This window comes from Chelon labrosus (assembly GCF_963514085.1).
Source record: "Chelon labrosus genome assembly, chromosome: 10".
In the NCBI taxonomy this organism is placed as follows: domain Eukaryota; kingdom Metazoa; phylum Chordata; class Actinopteri; order Mugiliformes; family Mugilidae; genus Chelon; species Chelon labrosus.
In genome coordinates this window covers 3,859,239-3,877,894 of record NC_140360.1, presented here as the reverse complement: position 1 = coordinate 3,877,894, position 18,656 = coordinate 3,859,239, and the positions used below count along the sequence as shown (strand labels likewise).

The following is an 18,656-nucleotide window of genomic DNA, read 5'->3' as shown; positions in this document are numbered from 1 at the left end:
TACGTCTGCTGTTGTGTTTCACAATCCCGAGGTTTTCCTGAAGCTCACGAACGCACCACATATATAAATCAGGCAACAACTACCCAGCATGCAGTTCGTCGTCGCCATTTTTCTTGTTGTGATCCGATGGGCAGGAAGGGTCCGTGGCTCAAACGCTTCTAGAAAAATCCGTGCTTATGTTTTTGGGATTAAACCTTCTCCTTTGACTATTTTGTGGTTTTCCCAAATTTCTTCTAAGCGTAAAAAAGAAAAAAATAAATAAATAAAACAACATGGCGCAGTACAAAGGAGCTGCGAGCGAGGCCGGCAGAGCCATGCAGCTGATGAAGAAACGAGAAAAGGAAAGAGAGCAGCTGGAACAACTCAAGCAGAAGATTGCAGAGGTCCGTCACTTATTTTTTACTTTTTAGTTTTAACATATCAACTGGTAATTCCGTGTTAATGTGAGCTGTGAGAGTCCGTTTAGTTCTTAAATTAGTTAACTGACCGTTGCTCTGAATTGTTGCCTAGCGACCTGCTGCGTCAGTGAAGGGGTCATTTTGTGTTTAAAAGCTTTATGTTTAATGTTTTATCCAAGTTTTAGAGACTTTTTAGAACCGTATATACACTCAAAATGCCTCTAATTAATTATAAAAGACCTCTCTCTTGTTTTCTTTCAGGACAACATGGTCAAATCCAACATTGACAAGAAGTTCTCAGCTCACTATGATGCTGTAGAGGCAGAGCTGAAGTCCAGCACAGTTGGTAAGTATCTTCGCCGTGTGAGGATTTTTCTTTTTCTTTGACTCCTGCTCCACTGTTCTTTGCTTTAAAACAATGTCTCGATCAGGTCTGGTGACGCTGAACGATATGAAGGCCAAGCAGGAGGCGCTGGTAAAGGAGAGGGAGAAGCAGCTGGCGAAGAAGGAGCAGTCCAAGGAGCTCATGCTGTGAGTTTAAAAACTGCACCTCCGACCCCGCCTGGTTGCTGGTCTGGAGCACATGGCCCCGTTCAGACCTTGCACTGACGTCCCCGTGCGAGTGGCCAGCTTTAAGTCCCTGTGTTCACGCTTTACATTAAAATGCATCTCCACATGCGTCCCCAGCCAGCACTTGAGAACCAATCTCAGTCATGCGTTCCTCATGCAGATAAACAGAGATATTCATTAATACACAGGATTAGATGTTATAATCCCTTGTGCCAAAATCCCAGGCAAAACACATTTAGAGGCCCTGTCCAACTGAGAAACCCTAAGAAACCTACAGTCATGTGATATGACGCTTAACCTACAATCTAAATGAACTAAGTAAATGCTGCTGGCTTGTATGGCCCGCTTAGCAGCAGACGCTAACTCAAACCTTGTGAAATATAAGCTAACCAAATGCTGCTGGCTAGCTTAACCTAAAATCTAAATAAACTAAGTAAATGTTGCTGGCTTGTAGGCCCACAGAGCAGCAGAGGATAATTCAGACCTTGTGAAACATAAGCTAACTAAACGCTGCTGGCTTGTATGGCCCGCTCAGCAGCTAACCATAGCTACCAAGCAACATGAAGACATCAGGAACCTGGCCTAAACAACAGCAGTATGCAGCATGTCATTGGGGTTTTCAAGTGGGCACCTCCCTTCACCGATGTTTCGTTAAGTTAGGCTCACGACACCTCAAGAAGGCTTAACGGTGAATTCCAGCGTCCTGGAGTCACCAGGAAATATTAGACAACAACTAATATTTCAATAATTTAGCCTAGTCCTTTTATGAATCACGACACAAACAAATCTACCGTGGTTCGCCCCGTTGATGCGGGCTGAAACACGAACCAATCGACCACATCTATAATAATTTGCAAACGCACTAAAGTCACGCAGCCACCCTTATCTTTAGCTAGCTCCCCAGCTAGCATGCTTCCTACGTGTCCAGAGCCACTCACTCCCTCTCTCTGCTGCCCGGGACATGTTACATACCGCAGTCCTTTGGCTTTTTTCCCCGTATGCCCAGCTCGCTCAGAAGGGCAATCGCCGATTTTGCTACAAATCCACGGCAGCCCACTTCTACCGGGCGGACAAAAGCTCTCCAGCCATTCTGCTCTGCGTCTGCTGCTAACCCTGCATACTTGGCTCTCTTACGCTCGTTAGCCTCCTCAACTCTATCTTCCCACGGGACATATAATTAATTAGAGTTAGTTAGAGATAGTTGCTATGGTGTTAAAACCATGAGCAGCTGTTTGTTGTGTGTGCAGCATGACTTGAGGAGATGATATTTATTCTGGAACGAGCTGTGAAGTCTTCTCTCAGTCGCTGAAAGAACGCATGTTGAGTTATTTATCTCCACCCTGACTGTAATATATAATATATATTTTGTAATATATATTTGCAGTAGCAGTAGCAGGTGTGTGTTTTTTTTATCGATGAATGACGTAAAGCTACACCCCTGCTGAGTAGGAGGTCTTTAATGTGACTCATTGTGGGTTCACACTGCCAACAGAATGTAAACAACACAACAAATGTGTCCCAGACCATCTCCTAATGTGGTCTGAGATGCGACCTGGACGTGTTCACATCTGGAACTTGAGGCTGGTGACTTGTCATCGGATTGCCCAGGACAGATGTAATGCAAGGTCTGAACGGGGGCCACTGTTTAGTCATCGAATCCAGTCTTGGTCCGTTGTCTTGTAAATAGCAGCATGACGAGACGGTGTATTTAGACGGGTCTTTAACCTCACGGTGACTATTTAGAGCAGTGGTTCCCTTGCTGCCTGAAGAGGTCACCAGTTTATTACAAATGAGGCCCTTTTATTTATTTATTTATTTTATTTTGAGTCCGTCTTCCGTGCAGGTCAGATTTGTGCAACTCCTTTAATACTTCAGATGCAGCACGTTGACAACAGCAGCTGCAGAATTGCCTGCAGATTCAGTTTAGCCCTGATATCAACATGTGTGCAGGGTCCATCACGAGTGGGCACACCCGGCATTCAAATGCATCCCCACTTATGATCCAATCATATATGCAAATAGCTCGGGATGCACTGAAATGGGATGCTGCCTTATATACATTCATTCATTCACTTTCTGAAACTGCTTGTCTTCTGGGGGGCCCTGCCGGGGAGGGACTATCCCGGCTGTCATTGGGACGAGAGGCGGGGGTACGCCCTGGACAGGTCTCCAGTCTATTTCAGGGCTAACACAGAGAGAGACGGATGACTGCCTTATACATACAGATAATAGAATGGTACAAATATAAATGCATAAATTAGAAGCGAAATCCTCCATGCTGTCCACTCCTAGACGGTCTCCCAGAGTGACCTGGATCCACATATACTATCATGGAAAAAGCAGAAATAGATGTTGTTCTTATTTGTTTGTTTGCTTTTATATTTCCTGGACGTGCATGCAAACCAAAAACACTTATTTCTAGCGTCCTGTGTATGTATCACATGTCTAATTTCTAGTAATATTAGTTTTTTTAATTAGTTTTTATAGCAATTCCAGATAACATGATTATAGTAGTGAATGTAGTAATAATGACAGTAATCATAGTGGTGCAGACATTATATAAGAGTTTAATAACAGGTAATATATACGAGTATATACAGATAGACACACAACATACATGCACAGAAAAGTTGACAGAAAAAACGCACAAGGTTAAAAAACAGGCGTTATGTACAAGTAGAAATTAAATTCATTAACAGGTCATAAACAGGCTCAGTTCATTGTTCACTGCTACCAATACCAATACCAAAACCGTTTCTAAAACCGGATCTTGTCTGACTGTGTGTTCACAATATATTAACGTAACTTAAGGAACTTATTTATGACTGCTACTACTTTCTGTCTCGGAAGAATGCAACCTGCCGTAACACGAAGCATTCATGACTGATTCTATCACGCTCCCAAAACAAATTCAGCTTCTGAGCCATGCCCTGTTTATGCCAGTGTAACATTTTGGTTTACGTGGAAATGATCACGATCAAAAGCGGTTGATGTGAGTAATCTGAAACAAAAACCAACAAAAGCTCGAAAAGCGCTTGTGTCGCGTCCAACTCGACTTGTGCCATCAGGTACATCAAAATCCACAAGACAGAGTAATTTATAGCCTGGTATCAAGGTCTTGTTTTTCTTGGCGCTAGTTAGGTAGTTGTGCCAGAGTTGTGTGAGACGTATTATTCCGCTGGCAACCTTTCTATTGAGTTTTTTTTTTTTTTTTTTTTTTTTAATCTTCGCAGCAAGCTCGAGAAGCAGAAAGAGAAGAAGAGAAAGGAGGAGCAGAAGAGGAAAATTGCCAGTTTGTCTTTCAATCCTGAAGACGAAGAAGAAGAGGAGGAGGAGGAAAATGAAGAGGAAGAGCAGGACTGTGAGTGTCTTGTGTTTGTGATGTTAAAACGCCCACTGTCAACATTTTACGGTTGTCTACTGCACGGTACATCCTCCGCTATTTATCGTGTGTGTTTTTGCGCGGCTCGGTACGGTAAATCTCTCCTAAATCGGTCGGTCGGATCTGTGCCTAGACCCAGGTTTTATTACATGATTCAAAAGTTAAACATTTCAGCAAGGGCCCCTGAGGCGGGATTAAAACCCTCTATTGCACAATTGTGACATACTACTTTATTTTGATTGAAGGCAGCAATATAAAATGATTGTTTGGTTAGGAAAATGGGCCTTCTGCCTTGAAACTGCAAATGTTTAATGAGCTCACATATGCAGGAAATTCTGAAGGAAATATGTCATTTAAAACAATCCTGTAAATTGTAATGTTGTTGGAGATTTACGGTATTTCCATAATCCTTTCCCTTTAGTAAATATGGCTTTGCTTTTGTGGGCCTTCTGAGGGTGTCCTGTGGTGTCTGGAAACAGAATGTTGTTAGTGTGTCGGGGTGGGTGGAGGGGGGCTTTAAGAGGAGGGGCCTCTGTGGATCATCCCACAGATACTTGATCAATTTGGGACCTAGTGAATTAGGAGGCCAGGTCAACACCTTGTGCTGTTCTTCATGTTTTTTTTTTTTCCTCAAGCGTTTTTGTGTGTGTGCCTGTGTCAGGCTACAAATAAGCCGAAGCGTCTCCCTGCAGCATTTAACAGCCTCTACATGCAAATTCAGGCAATTCCATAGCACAGGCACTAAAGCTATTTATAAATTCATGTACAGATGTTCATGATTAAAAAATTGGAGCGGCGCTATAATACTCCCTCTGGCTGAGGCTTCAGGACTAAGACTAGGATGTGGGCATTTTTATATAGAATAAGACAGAACTGCTTTATAGTTTGCGCTGATTAGAAAACATTTTGATTAAGAGTTTATGACAGTTTTCATGCTCCTGCAACAACAACAAAACTTTTTAGAGGCCCAGGATTACATAGATCTTTAGGGAATAGTTAGACATAGTTAGACATTGGGGTGTAACGGTACACACAAGTCACGGTTTGGTACAGTTCGGTACAGTGGGTAAAAAGCAACAAAAACTCACACATGTATAAGACTAGCTTTTTTTCATTTATTTTTAACAGACACCAATAGACTGAAAAAACTTAAAACCACCTCCCTTTATAAAAGTAAAAAATATAATAAAATATAAAACAAATGCATTAGGAGGGTTCTCATGCCATTCGTTCATTTTGTTTATACAGAGGAAAAGAAAAAGCAGGTAGTCAGGTAGCAACTGGCAACTTTGATAGCTTCATTATAGAGAGCCGAAGTCCCGCCCCTCTACTTCCGGGTTATGGGACCTATCTTTCGAAAAAATATGAACGGCAGTCCATGGAGAGATAATAATTATTTTCTGGTCCCGATCGAATTGTGGCATGAATTTCACATATGATGTGTGTGAATTTAAAAGATAATTTTTCACGTCAAGAGATAAATTATTTGACGTAAATAAGCTGAACAACATTAGGTTTTGTATGAGATCGCTTAGTGAACTACATCTCTCGTCTCGAACAATGTACGTCACTAGAGAACTATGGCTGTCTCCTTGTTGAGCTTTACCGTCTTCTTCCAGGACAAAGGCAGAAGCATCAAACGAGGTGAAAATCATTATAAATCGGGTCATGTCGAGAGCTGTAGTTACACCAAGGGAGTTTTGGTCGGTTCTGTACGCGCCAGCATGCGGGACTTGTAGTTCGTTTAATTACGTATTTTCCATAGCGTTTTACTGAACTATCTTGCGACAAACTGTGACATTCTTGACATGTAAAATCATTTTTTATTCTGAAAAACAACATATGTATAATCCAAGGCACAAGTCGCTCGGGACCAGAAAATAATTTATCTTTCGCCATAGACTGCCGTTCATATTTTTTCGAAAGATAGGTCCCATAACCCGGAAGTAGAGGGGGCGGGACTTCGGCTCTCTATAGGAAACTGACTCGGCTAACTTGTTGCACACCCTTTTTTTTTTTTTTTCCTCGCACCAGTGACAGACACATCGGGGTGATGCCGTCTTATGTGCGTTAGCATGTTTTATGTGTTTCCAGCGACGTACCGCACCTCCGTCGACTGTCTTTGTCCGGTCCACCACCACTCGCGCGCCATCACCGTTACGTTGCACCGGGAAACCAAAGTGTTCCCACACTGGTGATTTAAATGAAGCCGGCGGCTCTTCCAACTCCACACTTCTCTTAGTACATCCATCCACACGCTCCATTACTTTTCTTCTTCGTCTGTTTTTCTTCTTCTGTATTCTAATGACGTTAGCTGGCAGCTTTTAAGCTCATTACCACCACCTGGATGGAAGTGAGGACTCGACTTTTTCTTTTATTTAATAGGCTACTCACTCAGACGTATTCGCCGTATGACTGCGTGCACCAAACCATGACGCCCGTACCGTGACGCCGCGGGACGAATACATGTACCGTTACACCCCTAGTTAGACATGCTGTCAAACATGTGTATTCACGTTTCTGATCACGTTACTATTGATTTTTGCACTGACTGAACAAACTTTCTCATAACATCTCACCTGTGTTTGACTTGACTAGTTGATTTTCCGGCAAAGAAGAAGAAACTGGGCAAGAATCCAGATGTGGACACAAGTTTCCTTCCAGATCGGGACAGAGAGGTGAGGAAGAAAAAGGGATCCTGATTGGGCTTTTCACTGTAACAAAAGAGTATTTTAACTTGTTTTTTTACCCCAGGTGTGATAAGCTGTCATCACATTGCAAACTGAACTATAGAAATATATTTAAAGCAGCAGAACAACACAAAAGCAGCCCAAGAATGAGTGACTAGTTAATCCCAATCTGCTTCACTAGACACTCAGTTGCAGTTGCAAAACAAACAGACTACTGTATAGTTGTAGCTTATCAGCTTTTAGAGATTAGCCTGTATTACATCTGTAGCACACACACCTCAGGAAATAAGGCTTTTTAATACAGCTTAATAAAGCTGTAAACACAGGGCCTGCACTGACGTGTAAAACACAACTTTACTTGCTTAAATTAAACACAGGCTTTCTCAACAGTTATTCTCTTTCCAAGGACTCAATTGCACATTTAATGTTTATCTGATTTTATGACATACCAAAAGCTTGAAGGCACGCAAAAGTCAATTTAAAGTGCATGTGCCCGTCTGAACTTTCAACAGTTCTGCATAAAAGTGGCTCAAAACCAACATGAACATTAGCCAATGCGAGAGACGCACTTTTCTTATTATTTTTGGCCCATCGTTTTGACGACTGCGTCCGTCGGATCACAGTGTTCATGCAGCGTATGGCGGTCACACTGCTAATATTAGCATCTGGGAGCTCACAGAGTGGCCTCTAGCATTTGCGCTTTTCTGCATTGACCACGCCCACTTCCAATTTCTGACCAATTGCAGAATAGCTGCCCGGACAACAAAAGAGAAAAAAGTTCTGCCCGGCTGATGTGTCGAGAACAAGCTGCGAGAACTCTTTGTTGGTGGACCACTCCTGTGGAGGGTAACGCTTGTGACATACTCCGCGAGAAGCGAGAAATTTGTTCTTGTTCTTGAGATGAGCAAGCACAAGAACAAAATTCTTTCTGGTATTTTCACTCAGCATGCACCCACACACAGCATGGTGGTCACACTGCTAATATTAGCATCTGGGGCCTCTAGCATTTGCGCTTTTCTGCATTGACCACGCCCACTTCCAGTTTCTGACCAATTATAGAATAGCTGCCGGACAACAAACGAGCAAAAAGTTCTGCCCGGAAATTTGTTCTTGAGATGAGCAAGCACAAGAACAAAGTTCGTTCTGGTAGGGCCATTTATACTTCACGAGAAACACAAGTGGCGAACTCTGGGGAAGTCCTCACAGGCCCCTCCCACTGCGGCATACGTCACACGCGCTAAGCATTATGGGACATGTGGGAGATGGAAGACAAGAGGCACTTATTGTTTTTGGCCAGTTGTTTTGACGACCGTGTCCGTCGGATCACGCCGTTCATTCAGCGTGCACCCACACACAGCATGGCGGTCACACTGCTAATATTAGCATCGGGGGCCTCGAGCATTTGCGCTTTTCTGCATTGACCACGCCCACTTCCAATTTCTGACCAATTGCAGAATAGCTGCCGGACAACAAAAGAGAAAAAAGTTCTGCCTGGAAATTTGTTCTTGTTCTTGAGATGAGCAAGCACAAGAACAAAGTTCGTTCTGGTAGGGTAATTTATACTTCACGAGAAACACAAGTGGCGAACTCTGGGGAAGTCCTCATAGGCCCCTCCCACTGCGGCATACGTCACACGCGCTAAACATTATGGGACATGTGGGAGATGGAAGACAAGAGGCACTTTTCTTATTGTTTTCGGACGTCGGCCAGTCGTTTTCATGACTGCGTCCACTCAGCTCCTGGGAGCTCACAGGGCGGCAGCTAGCATTTCTGTACTAACCACACCCATCACAGAATAGTTGTCGGACGCCACACGAGAAAAAAGCTAACGTGTCGCGGACAAGTTGCGAGATATCTTCTGTCTCCTCACTGAGTATCTAATAGCTGTCAACAGTCGTCTTAAATGTCCTCCATTTGTTCTCAATATGTCCGACTGTGGGTTTGTGGACTCCAAACTCTTTACAGATGGGTTTTGTAACCTCTTCCATCCTGATGAGCAACAACATCCTTTGTTTTCTGGGCTCCTCAGACAGATCCTTGCCGTCATGCACTTCCACAAACATGTGTTGTCAAGATCAGACTGAGACGAATCCCTAATTTTCCAAACAACACCTGGGTCTCATTACACTGATTAGACACACTTTTGAACAGATGGACTCTAATCTGGCCTGGAATTATAATCCTAAATGTGCACCTAATTTTACAGATATGTAATAATGGCTCATTTTCCTGCATAAACAAGTGCACAAGGATAATATTTGTTTTATTGGGTTCTCTTTCTCCTTTCGGGACTGTTTTAAAGCATTTTTATGCAGAAATGTAAAAACATTTTAAGCAGCACTATGTTTCCTGCTACTTCAAGGTTCGATTTGATGGATATTATTTAATTGCAGCTTTGTTAACACTGTCACTGCTCTGACTTTTGTCCTCTTCTGATGTTCAGGAGGAGGAGAATCGTCTCAGAGAGGAGCTCAGACAGGAGTGGGAGCTCAAACAGGAGAAGATAAAGAGTGAGTCATGCATTTTATGTGTACACTGATTCATCGTCGACAGCCTCGACATTATTATTATCCCTGTCTAAAGGTCTCGGTATAAGAATTCAAGCTGACGTTGAATTTAAATTTTTCCTTTTGTTAGTTATTTGTTTTTCATTCCTCTGTGCCGTTAACCGTGGGCGTAGGCCTTGTTACATACCCTTCTCGCAAATGCAATGCCTCGGGAACCCCTCCAGGTGATTTCATCCGTTACATCGGTTATCAATTACTGATTGTAATTGTCGTGTTCCGAGGTCTCATAACACATTTTTGGCCGTACCTCAAACTTTGCATCACAAATAAGATAAAATTAATAACACGATGATGTGCTTTTGGAGCTCACACTGTTCTCCGAGCGCACATCAAAGGTTTTTCCCCTTTCTCTTCATGCCATTTGTCCACACAAACTGCCGAAAGGTGTCTTTGAAGGCGCGCGTTTGTCAGCCAGCCGCACGAGATTGTGGTTTCATAAGATCTAACCAAAACACCTGGCTCGCTCTGTAACAGCGCCACCCAAGCCACTGTGTCTTTTTTGGCAGTCGGGGTAATTTTTGTTTCCACTTCCTGCTCCACTTCCAACAACGCTGACTGAAACTTTCGTCGGAATTTCGGCAAACACAAGTCCTACAAATCTCTCCAAACCTCCTCAGTTAACCTTACCGAATCTTTGTTTATCCAAAAACATCAGTTGGAAAATTACGGCGATGGAGAAGCAGCCGGAAATACTAAAGAGGAAACACGCTGCCACCAAGCGAACCAATCGCAGCTCTTGTGCTCTGTGTCGCCGTGGAGGTGCACGTCAGCTACGGTACTAGGCGTAGGGTCTGCGTTATCGCTGCAGAAGTCTAAACCACCTATTGGTGATCTAAATACTGTGGAGCACAGCAGCGTGCTGAAGATATCTCAGTCCATCTCTCTGTATAATAATGGTGTGTATCTTGTGTTCAGGTGAGGAGATTGAGATCACATTCAGTTACTGGGATGGCTCTGGACACCGTAAAACTGTCAAGGTAACCCGTCCTACACTGCACACGGTATATACACTGCCTGGCCAAAAAAAAAAAGTCGCACACTCTAATATTTCATTGGACCTCCTTTAGCTTTGATTACAGCACACATTCTCTGTGGCATTGTTTCCATAAACTTCTCCAATGTCACCAGATTTATTTCCATCCAGTGTTGCATTCATTTTTCACCAAGATCTTGTATTGATGATGGGAGAGTCTGACCACTGCACAAAGCCTTCTCCAGCACATCCCAAAGATTCTCAATGGGGTTGAGGTCTGGACTCTGTGGTGGACAATCCATCCTTTCACAATCTGAGCCCCATGAATCCTGTCATTGTCATCTTGGAAAATGCCCGTGAACATCAGGGAAGAAAAAAATCCATTGATGGAATAACCTGGTCATTCAGTATATTCAGGTAGTCAGCTGACCTCATTCTTTGGGCAACATAATGTTGCTGAACCTAGACCTGAGCAACTGCAGCAACCCCAGATCATAGCACTGCCCCCACAGGCTTGTACAGTAGACACTAGGTATGATGGGTGCATCACTTCATCTGCCTCTCTTCTTACCCTGATGGTTCTCCACTATCCTTCCAGTTTCTAATAATGCGTTGGACAGTTCTTAACCCAGTTTTAGTAGTTTCTTCAATCTCCTTAGATGTTTTCTCTGCTTGATGCATGCCAATGATCTGACCCTTCTCAAACAGACTAACATCTTTTCCACGAACACAGGATGTGTCTTTAGACATGGTTGTTTAAGAAATGAGAAGCTACTCATTGCATCAGTTGGGGTTAAATAACCAGTTACCTGTTTGCTTAGTGAAAACCTGGTGGCGACTTCTTTTTGTTGGCGAGGCAGTGTAGCATAAATCTGACAAAGTGATTTTTAGAGCGAAAGAGCTTTCGTGCTGTGTAGCAACAAACATCCCCTCATGTTTTTGTCACAATCATTAATCATGTTTGTATTTCTTCTGCAGATGAAGAAGGGTAATACAATCCAGAACTTCCTGCAGAGGGCCCTGGAAGTCCTCAGGAAGGACTTCAGTGAGCTTAGGTGAGTTTATTTAAGATAAAGCAAAACGGAGTGTAAGGTCATCTTCCTCTCATCGTGTCTCTTTTTGGTTCAGAGTGCTGGAAAAGTCTTGTTTGCACAAGATTAACTTCACCAGGGGATCTCTAGTAATTTGTAATAATTGCAGAGCTTGTCCGCGATTTGAGTCCCGTGCGAATCGGCCACATCTGTAATTTGTTAAACAAGTGATCGCACCGCATATTACCGAGCTTGTTTCTCCCATCTCAGAGGTCCTCTGATAATACTAATCCAGCGCCAATTGGCAACACTGATATTTGCGGATGTGTTTTAAGTGTTTTATCTTGTTCACAAGCGTGAATGCGCTATAAATCAAAGCGTGGACAGCTGTTTGGATGCAAATCAAGATGTAATACGCGACATTCACTATTACAAATTATCCTCTACCCCAGAAACTATGAGTGTGACAGAAGTTGACGTGGAAGTGAGCGGACCATGTCACACAGTTACACTTCTTGACCTTTTATTTATTTATTTTTTAAATTTCTCCACTGTGCAGGTCTGCTGGAGTAGAACAGCTGATGTACATCAAAGAAGATCTGATTATCCCACATGTAAGTGTTGACGCAGGCGGAACAACGGCACCTTAGCGGTTACCTCTCTACACTTGGTGTTATTTGAAATGCATTGTCTTGTTTTTTTCTGTTAATTATTTTTTCCAGTTTTGTTGTTTTAATACAATGCTCGCTTTCTTTTTTTTTTCCTCATTTAGCATCACAGTTTTTACGACTTCATCGTGACCAAAGCCAGAGGGAAATCCGGTAAGTGAACACTGACACCGGCCAGAAGGTTGACTTGCGGTGTCAAATATTTGTTTCTACACAGCATGAACTCATCAGTCAACTTCAGTAGCAATGCCTGTGGAATATGGTGCAGTTCTGCCATAAATTCTACTTCCATAGATCTTACATTTTCAGTTTTTGTCAGAAAGTACGTATTTCTGTTTATTGTTTTGAGGTAGGTAGTGAAGTGGATAACCCTAACCCTGTTTTACTGATACTTGCAACTTTTCTACACCGATCAGTCGCAACATTATGACCACTGACAGTAGAATTAAATAACATTGACCATCTTCTGACAATTCAGTGTTCTGCTGGGAAACTTTTGGACCTGGCATTCATTGGTGTGGATGTTACTTAGACATGTAGCACCCACCTAGACCAGACCAGGCACCCCCACCCCATAGCAATGACACTCCTTGATGGCAGCAGCCATCCCCAGCAGGATGCAGCCTGACACAGACACACACACAAAAACACTTTAGAAACAACTAAAAACCCTAGATCCCAAACTGATCAAGTATCTGTGGGATAATCCACAGAGGCCCCTCCCCTCAAAGGCCCCCCCACTAACAACAATGTGTTACCAGACACCACAGGACACCCTCAGGAGGCCCATGTCCATTCTCTGATGAGTCACAACTGTTTTGGAGGCACAAGCGAGATCTACACAATATTAGGAAGATGGTCATAATGTTATGCCTGTTGTGCCATGTGTTTCAGCTCAGTTTTAGTCTCATATTTTCAAAAAGGGGTATAGTTAGTTATCTGTTAACATTTGACTATGTCGCAAACTCTCACTGATTTGCTTTGATGTTAATTCTCTCCTCTGAAGTGTTCTGCTTCTAGCCTCGTTGGTCTGTTTTGCATTATCTTAAGATAGCTTTCCCATAACTAACAATCAGCCTCCACATAGTTGGCTTTTGTAAATGCAGCCTGTTTCTTGCATTGTACATTGGTTCATCTCTTTCCCCACAGGCCCCCTGTTCAGCTTTGACGTCCACGACGATATTCGACTGGTGAACGATGCCACTGTTGAGAAAGATGAGGTGAGTAGTTTACAGCAAAAACAGTCTGCAGCTGGCCTGAACTTCCCACGTTCACAAATATTTATTTTAATGGAGGAAAGATGGCATGGAGTCACTCCATCGGGAATGAATTATGCTCTGGCGTGATGTGGTGATGGACATTAGAGTAACAGTAGTCATACACGTCATCTGAGCGCCATTGAGTTGGATTTGTTTACAGTGGCTCTGATTTCTTAAAGGACTCCCTCCCAACACTATTGTTGGATGTAGTTCGGACTTGTTTTTCATGTCAGACCATTTTAAATGTATTAGATTATTCTAATGCAAGTTAAAGCTCCTCTAAATTGACAGATTCAATGAGAGAGAGCGTAGCAGTAGACAGACAACCATTCACACTTACACCTACGCCAATTTAGAATAACCAATGAACCTAACCAGCATGTCTTTGGACGGTGGGAGGAAGCTGGAGTACCTGGAGAGAACCCACACAGACACAGGGACAACATGCACTTACCGCTAGCAGTAAGAAGTTTTTTCGTGGTGACGCTAACATACCAAAACATCTGAAGCAAAGCAAAACATTTTCCTTATCTTTTGTATTGTTAATTACACCTGTGCTTTTCCTGCTATGGTAAGGCGAAATGGTCTCCGCCTCTCCCTGTGGGTCGGTTAGGTTGCTTTCTCTGCCAGCAATCAGTGATGTGGGCAGTAGAGGAATGCTGGTTTCAAGCATCCTTGAACATATTTGATTCTTCGTGTGATAGCGGGATTTAACAGTAGTTTATTTCTTTTTGAAGTTTCCCCGCAAAACGCCAAGTCACAGCTGTTCTTGTCTGGCCGTTTGGACTCAATTCTGGGCCGTGTTTCAAACTATACATAATTAAAAATACAACCAATCAGAGAACATTTTGTTGTAAACAAATTCAACTCCTCAGCGCACAGACGACATCTGTGCTGTTATTCTTCAGTCCATCACTGCAAAAAGCTGCGCCCAAATGATCTGATTGGACCGTCAGATCTTTGCCGGGAACATAATAATTTTGCGGTCGAGTAACTTTCCGTAAACAATGAATTGGTCGGGCTCCCAGTGCCGTGATTTGTCCAGAAGTTCTCTACTGCCGGGAAGAAGAGGAGGTGTTTCAAACTGTGATTGATACTGAACCAAATCTAATCTGGACCTTATGAATCGGACTCGGATTGATTTAGGAAAACCGTAGCGATACCCACCCCTAGTAAACCTCTGCCGTGGCGTTAACATCTAAGTACTAACATCTGAAATGTAATTATCACCAGATACTTTGGATCTGACTTTATCCGTTTTTGTTTTTTTGTGCAGCCAAATTCAGCATGTTCAAGTATCTTAATTGCAAAGTTCATGATTTAGGCTGAGCTTTCAGGACCCTCTGTCCCACAACAGTGACCTGCAGTGAACTGTTCCACATCAGAATTAACTCATTTGTGCTGTTTTGCGTCAAGTCTCATGCAGGTAAAGTGGTGCTGAGGAGCTGGTACGAGAAAAACAAGCACATCTTCCCTGCTAGCCGCTGGGAGCCGTACGACCCCGAGAAGAAATGGGACAAATACACGGTGAGCGTCTTTTTTTTCGCTATGTCACTATTTCACTAAGTTAATTACCCAGCTTCCCTTCAGAGACCAGTCAACATCAATCAAATCGCCAACTTTACCTGTCAACTTCAACACTTCGTAAAGTGACAGCCAGTTTTTTTTTCTGAGGCTGACCTCCGTGCAACCTCACCACCATACTTTTAGGTTGTTGTGAAACTGCAGGAGAGAGTTTGAAGTCTGCTCGGGTTGAGTGTGAACTAAAGACAGCTGTTTAGTTCAGGTGAAGCTTCAGATTTGTAGGGCAGAGAGACTCAAGGTTGAGCTTCAGGTCAGACACTACAGATTGAAAAGAGTAAAAAACTTAAGATGACCATTTTGTGTATTACGTTTTCTGAAAAATAATATTATCTCAAAGTGAAATTGCAAAGGCCTTGATTAATCTGGAGGAGTTGTGATTTTCAGTATGTAATGCACTGCATTAAAAACAGTAATCAAGTCAATTTTTTATCAGAATGCAGAGAGGAATAAAAGTGAAAAGTTAACTCAAAAACTAATCTGGACTTTAAAGTGATACTGGTAGGACTTCCCAAGCTTTGTCGTACTGGATTGTGAGCGTGAGAACATATTTTGCAATATTTTCCTTTGGTACCCAGTTAAGAAAAAGCATGTGACTTGCAGAAGTGCTAAAACCTTGAAGATTGTCCTGGGGGAAGCAGCTCCACTTGTAACATAATGACTGTTCCCTACGACACAACCTTCTGTTCGTGTCAACTTCTTGCATGGGCACGCTTGCAAGTCCACCCACCAAATACCTACCAAGCAGTTATTTAAGAGAGCTAGAAGATGACAACAGTTTAATAGAGATCGTAAGGGAGTAAGGGAAATTCACGATAGCGGGAAATGGGCTCATAGCTTCTCATGACAAATGAACCGGGGAGAACGATCTGACAAAATAGTCGTGAATAAAAGCCAGTCACAGACCATGAGCTACAAAAGTCTGACAAATGCTTGTACGTGGTTTACAGATTGTCAAGGGGAGCTAGCGTGCACATTTTGAGGTCTGTGGTTTTCATTCAGGGGCTTCACCTGTCCACCCAGTATGTCCCACTCTTGTGACCGACGCATTTCAGGGTCTAACCTGTGTCAGATTTGGTCCACGCATCCACCAGCAGTCAAGGATGATCAGAATGTGTCACGAGATTCAACTGTTGACTCAGTAATTTATCTCATGCATTTATTTGATAGGTAGGTAGGTTGATAGGTAGGTTAATAGGTTGATATGTTGCTAGGTAGGTACATTGATAGGTAGATACGTTGATGAGTAGGTTGATAGGGAGGTACGTTGATGAGTAGGTTGATAGGGAGGTACGTTGATGAGTAGGTTGATAGGGAGGTACGTTGATAGTAGGTTAGTAGGGAGGTATGTTGATAGGTAGATACGTTGATTAGTAGGTTAGTATGGAGGTATGTTGATAGGTAGATACGTTGATTCGTAGGTTGATAGGGAGGTACGTTGATTAGTAGGTTGACAGGGAGGTACGTTGATTAGTAGGTTGACAGGGAGGTACGTTGATGAGTAGGTTGATAGATAGGTACGTTGATTAGTGAGTTGATAGGGAGGTACGTTGGTGAGTGGGTTGATAGGGAGGTACGTTGATGAGTTGGTTGATAGGTAGGTACGTTGATAGTAGGTTAGTAGGGAGGTATGTTGATAGGTAGATACGTTGATTCGTAGGTTGATAGGTAGGTACGTTGATTAGTAGGTTAGTAGGGAGGTATGGTGATAGGTAGATACGTTGATTAGTAGGTTGATAGGTAGGTACGTTGATTAGTAGGTTAGTAGGGAGGTATGTTGATAGGTAGATACGTTGATTAGTAGGTTGACAGGTAGGTACGTTGGTTAGTAGGGAGGTATGTTGATAGGTAGGTACGTTGATTAGTAGGTTGATAGGTAGGTACGTTGATGAGTATGTTGATAGGGAGGTACGTTGATGAGTATGTTGATAGGTAGGTACGTTGATTAGTAGGTTGATAGGTAGGTATGTTGATTAGTAGGTTAGTAGGGAGGTATGTTGATTAGTAGGTTAGTAGGGAGGTATGTTGATAGGTAGGTACGTTGATTAGTAGGTTGATAGGTAGGTACGTTGATTAGTAGGTTTGTAGGGAGGTATGTTGATAGGTAGGTACGTTGATTAGTAGGTTTGTAGGGAGGTATGTTGATAGGTAGGTACGTTGATTAGTAGGTTGATAGGTAGGTACGTTGATGAGTAGGTTGATAGGTAGGTTGATAGGTAGGTACGTTGATTAGTAGGTTAGTAGGGAGGTACATTGGTGAGTAGGTTGATAGATAGGTACGTTGATGAGTAGGTTGATAGATAGGTACGTTGATTAGTAAGTTGATAGGGAGGTACATTGATAGGGAGATATATTGATGAGTAGGTAGGCAGGTACGTATGTAATTTGATAGGTAGGTAGGTGGCGGGTAAGTTGATGTGTAGGTTGATAGGTAGGTAAGTTGGTAGGTAGGTTAATAGGTTGATGAATACGCTGACATGTAGGGAGGTAGGCAGGTTCTTATGTGAGTTGGTGGAGGGGTATGTGGATACTTTATTGATCCTCTAGGAAATTAAATAAATGCCACAAGCACCACAGGATATTAAAACAAGACAAAGCCTGAGGAACAAACAAGTGACGGTCGTGTGTTGGGAAAGCTGAGGTCACCAGATTGGAAATGAGACCGAATGACTCATGGAAAGAGAAGTTCAATTATTTTGAGACGTTTGGAGCTCTGGGTGTTTTTTGGGGTCAGTGGCAGAGGGTTGCTTCTGCAGTGGTTTCAGCCTCAAGGTGTGGTCGGTAGGTCGGGCGTTAGGTAGGCAGGTACTTTACTGATCCCGTGGGAAATTCATGCTACATGAACCACAGACGATTAGAATAACTGAAGACACACCTCAGGAGCAAACGGCTGTTTGTTTGTTGGGGAAGCTGAGATCACCAGAGCTTGTCTCAGAAGTCTGACATGTTTATGTGGATGATTGTAATAATCTTTCATTATCTCGCTTTTAAATATTTTCCTCTTTTTTTATTTTTTTTGTCTTCCAGATCCGATGACCGTCTCCTCCAGTCTCTGGAATCCCTGTTGCAGATGTTTTGTTATTTTCCACCTTAATTTACTCTCACATTTCACCAGTTATTATTTTTATTCTTTTTTTTAAAAAGTTGATTGACTAGAGCATTGATTGATGCTTTTAAGTTGTGTTTAGAATCCTTTCTGAATTAGCCCACGCTCGTATGTACATAGCTCATAACTCATAAACACGTCGGAGCATCTGTGCTTAATAAAATGGACCTGGCTGTGACCGGTGGACTCTGTGTCAAAGACTCTGATTTATCTTTTTAGTGAAGACATGATGTTGACACTTCATCTCTGGGTTGTGTTTGTGTTCCATATGAACCGTGACCTGTTGTCAGACGTCTGACATGCTCTTGAAAGACAAACCTGGCATGTTTGTTTCTTTGATTTCATATCTTTTTTTTTTTTTTTTTTAATTCCTGGTCCTGCAGCGCCTGAGTAACTCATCTGGCAGCGTAACTGTTAAAACATGCACTATG

At 42.7% G+C, this 18,656-nt stretch overlaps 1 protein-coding gene across 1 annotated transcript; it reads left to right on the top strand.

Annotated features, from left to right (window-relative positions):
- Window positions 1–91: 91 nt before the first annotated feature.
- On the top strand, window positions 92–18,411 carry fam50a (family with sequence similarity 50 member A). Its single transcript, XM_084553531.1, has 13 exons — window positions 92–383; window positions 660–744; window positions 830–929; window positions 4,202–4,329; window positions 6,949–7,028; window positions 9,484–9,550; window positions 10,523–10,584; window positions 11,559–11,635; window positions 12,171–12,225; window positions 12,384–12,432; window positions 13,429–13,499; window positions 14,955–15,065; window positions 18,147–18,411. Exons 1-13 carry the CDS (start codon window positions 273–275, stop codon window positions 18,153–18,155), a joined length of 1,005 nt encoding a protein of 334 aa, XP_084409657.1. The 5' UTR covers window positions 92–272; the 3' UTR covers window positions 18,156–18,411.
- Window positions 18,412–18,656: the final 245 nt, after the last annotated feature.